Raw genomic sequence first — 3,830 nt, forward strand, 5'->3', positions numbered from 1 at the left:
TGTATCTGCTATGCATCTATATTATAAATCCAAATAATATGTAGACTTACATAGAAATTCACATAATATTTTGGTATAAGTTATGATATAAATTTGATAAAGTGAGCATGAACATTTTACAGCAGCAATGGCACACCTGTAGTGGAGAAGGGGCCTTGGAGCAGTTCCTTGATAAATGCTCTGCACTCTTGGTTTCCCAAGGCTGTGGTTAAAGGTCTGAGTTCCAAGTTCTTTCTTCCTACCCTCACTACAGAGCCTGGGACCAAAATGCTCAGAACCTGTTCACCCCATATCTCTACTGGTCTGTGCAGTGACCTCCACCCATTGCTGAGGATGCTGAGGGACCTCAGGTAGGTTCTAGGAATAAAATAACAGGTGTCTAGGAGATGGGCAGTGAATCTGATCCCCAGTGTACAGAAGGTTTGTCCCAGGGCTCATTGTAAGCAGGTCCGACCCTGGGGGCTTCTGTAGGACAGAACAGCTAGCTAGGTGGTCTCAGGACAAAACACCTCCACAGCCTACTGGCAGCTTCCTCTTTGACTGGAGCCAGGTGGGATGTCTCTGCCCAGCCTTCATAGCTCACGCAGCTGCTGGGACCCTATATACAAGGGGAGGCCATAAAGGCAGCTTGGCTGCTGATGACCAGAGTGACTTCTGTCCAAGCCCATCACCCAATGCTGGCAGGCGCCATGTCCAAGGGGCAGTGGGAGCCAGAAGGGGATCATAGCTAGACTTTATTTCTGATTGAGCCAGGCTAGGACGCTGTTAATATTCTTGTTACCCTCCAAGTGACAGTGACCCTCTCTCCTAGGACACAGGAAGAGGCACTGGAGACGGAGTGTACACAATGTCCTCACTGGGATCTAAGTGGAAACAAATGTGAACATCCCTAGATAATAATGCACAAGCCAGTAGTTTCTACAGTTTGATTAAATTCTAATCAGAAAGTGAAACAGGCTGACAGCTGCAAGGAAAACACTTCTGTTTAATGTAAACAAACTAAGGCTGAAGCCAGAGCCTCCCCTTTCTCACCAGAGAATCAGATGGCAGCAGAAAGAGAACCCCTGCAGCAGGAAGAAATGTACCCCCATGTCTATCAGGTGCCTCCGGAGGCTGATCCTGCTCAAAGGGTGAGAGTGGATGACACGTCTCGCACTGCTACACCGAAGGACCCTACGCTGGGTGGCTTAAACCACAGACATTTATTTTCATATTTCTGGTGGCTGGAAACTCCAATATCAAGGTCCAGCAGGGCTCATTTTCTGGTGAGAAGCTTCCTGGCTTGCAGATGCCACCTTCTCACTATGCTTTCACATGACCTTTCCATAGAAGAAAGAGACGTTAGAGAGAGAGGAAAAAGGAGAGCTCTCTGGATCTGTTGAGACCTCTATCCTATAAGATCAGAGACCACCCTTATGACCTCAATGACGTCTTTATAAGCCCTATCTCCTATAGAAGCTTTGAGGATTAAGGCTTCAGCATGAATTTGAGAACACAATTCAGTTCGTAGCATGGGGGACACAGGCCGAGAGAAGTTTAATTGACCAATAGCTGACCCCTCCTGCATTCTCTTCATGCTCCCATTCCTGCTGTCTGCCCATCTTAAATTCCTAAGTTTGGTAAAAAAAAAAAAACTTCATATTATTCTGTATGTCCTAGTGGTCTAGGGGGAAAATTCTATGCTGTACATCTTTAGGTATATGCTTATTATTTTTAAAATCAACATTTGGAATTTCAATAACTCACTTTTTCTATTAGCAAGAGAAAATGAGTCTAATGAAAGAATTTCAGCATTAGCATCTTGCACCTTCTATGAAATTACAAAATTTATCTGACAATCATAAACCAAGATTTTTACTAATTGTTCTTAGCCAATACTCCCTTAGGATAACTAAGGTAAAATACTGTCTCTATTATATTCATATTGTGGAAGATAAGTAAGAAATAGAAGTAAGAATTTAGAAAAGTGGGAAAATACCAATGTTGAATTTTACTAAACATCCTCTTAAAAATATACAAAATACTGTTAATCCCCCAGATGTATTCATGTATTGCCAGATATGTGTCAATTTCCTATTTTGCTGATAAAAGTTAACAAATGCAGGCAAGGGGAGAGGATTATGGTAAGATTTTCAATAATCTCTCCTCTCCATTATGTTTGTTTACTCAGAGGTCACTTGGACCTCCTCATTACCCTGCTGCTTATACCAATCAAGGCTGTTTGAGCTGACAGGGACATAAACAGGCTATCCTCAAGGTGTAGCTGAAGTGCTCATGATCCAGAAACCCTGGGTGCAAACTATTCCCTAGCCCTCCAGCATCTTTCTCTTACACAGATTCAGAGAACCTGCTGAGCTGCTGCCCAGACAAGCAGCACGTGTGGGCAGCTGGGCCACCCCAGCAGGGAGGTTTCTGTTCGGGGTTGTATCACTGTGGGAGGAGCTTGTGTACTTTGCATGCAATAATAAACCCCAATATCCTCAGCCTCCACTCTGCTGATTTTCAGTGTGAAATCTGTCCCTGAGCCACTGCCACTGAACCTGTCTGGGACTCCAGAGGCCCGGTTGGAAACTAAATAGATCAGGAGCTGTGGAGACTGGCCTGGCTTCTGCAGGTACCACTCCAAATAGGTGTATCCATTAGTATGCAGGAGACTCTGACTAGACCTGCAGGAGATGGAGGCCGGCTCTCCAGGGGTAACAGGCAGGGAGAGTGGAGTCTGGGTCATCACAATATCCCCACTGGATCCTGAAATAATAAGAAAAAAAGATTAAGGTTATATATAAACTTTATGTATCATTTTTATAATTTTCATTAGTTGTTTATTTCAGGCTATATATTTTTTTAAATTTTGTTTTATATTCCAATAATATCCCATTTCAAAATGGAACTTAAAGGATACAGTGCTCAAGGGGGTCTCCAGAAGTGCCCACACCATCCTCTCTTTCTGTACAAAGTCTTCCCGAGAGCACATGTCTTTGGTCCTTCTGGAACCTTCCTCTCTCTCACACATTCTCCATCTGGGAGGACAAGACCTGCACATCTAACACATGGAAAGAACATACATGGAAGGCCATGTGCCCCCAGAGCTCACCCTCCCATCCCATTCTTCTTTCTCATCTCCTTCTGTCCTTACCAGGGAGCCAGAGCATTAGCAGCCCCAGTAGCTGAGCAGGGAATCTCATTGTGAGCTGGTGAACAGAGAAGTCCTGAACAGTCATGGCAAAGATAGAGCTGAGCTTTTATCTTGGACTCACAAGAGAAGGTCCTCCCTAGGGGGCAATATGCAAATCTCCTGGTGGGTGCAGCAGGGTGGAAAGAGCCAAGTGGAGGGTGGGAGCCACTCTTGTGAAGAAAATGACTTAAATATCTTCTCTGTTTGAAGGGAAACCAACAGACATAAATCTATGTTGCCTATGTGGGAGAAATTTAAGCGTTTCCTTCTGTCTTCTCTGTAAGATTTCTTGTTTCTTAGCACTTTCTCAGGTACGTTTTACACTTCTCTTTCATAAGGCTGAGTTTTCATAAATATTTGCTGATTCTTACTTTTTTATTTATAGTTGTTTAAGAGTTGAGATTTGGCCTTTGTATTTATTTTTTTAATCGAGATAAACACACACAGAGTAAAGGACAGAAATGTTAAATGGGCAGCCAAAGTTTTACATATATTCCCCTCCCAGATAAAATTGTAGATTATTTCAAAATCTCCAGATTCTTTTCTCATGTACCTTCCCAGGCAATAGCTGCTCCCCCAATTCCAACCAAGGTAATTGGCATTGTGACATCCACCACAACAGTTTAATTTTCCCTGGACTAAACCTCAAAAATTG

General features: G+C 43.3%; 1 gene segment (V, D, J or C); it reads right to left on the reverse strand.

The window, feature by feature from the left end:
• Positions 1 to 1,024: 1,024 nt before the first annotated feature.
• On the reverse strand, positions 1,025 to 3,214 carry LOC108318609. The segment is given in 2 exon segments: positions 1,025 to 2,748; positions 3,137 to 3,214. Coding segments are annotated over 2 exon segments (459 nt in total).
• Positions 3,215 to 3,830: the final 616 nt, after the last annotated feature.

This window comes from Cebus imitator, unplaced genomic scaffold (genome assembly GCF_001604975.1).
Source record: "Cebus imitator isolate Cc_AM_T3 unplaced genomic scaffold, Cebus_imitator-1.0 Scaffold222, whole genome shotgun sequence".
NCBI lineage: Eukaryota > Metazoa > Chordata > Mammalia > Primates > Cebidae > Cebus > Cebus imitator.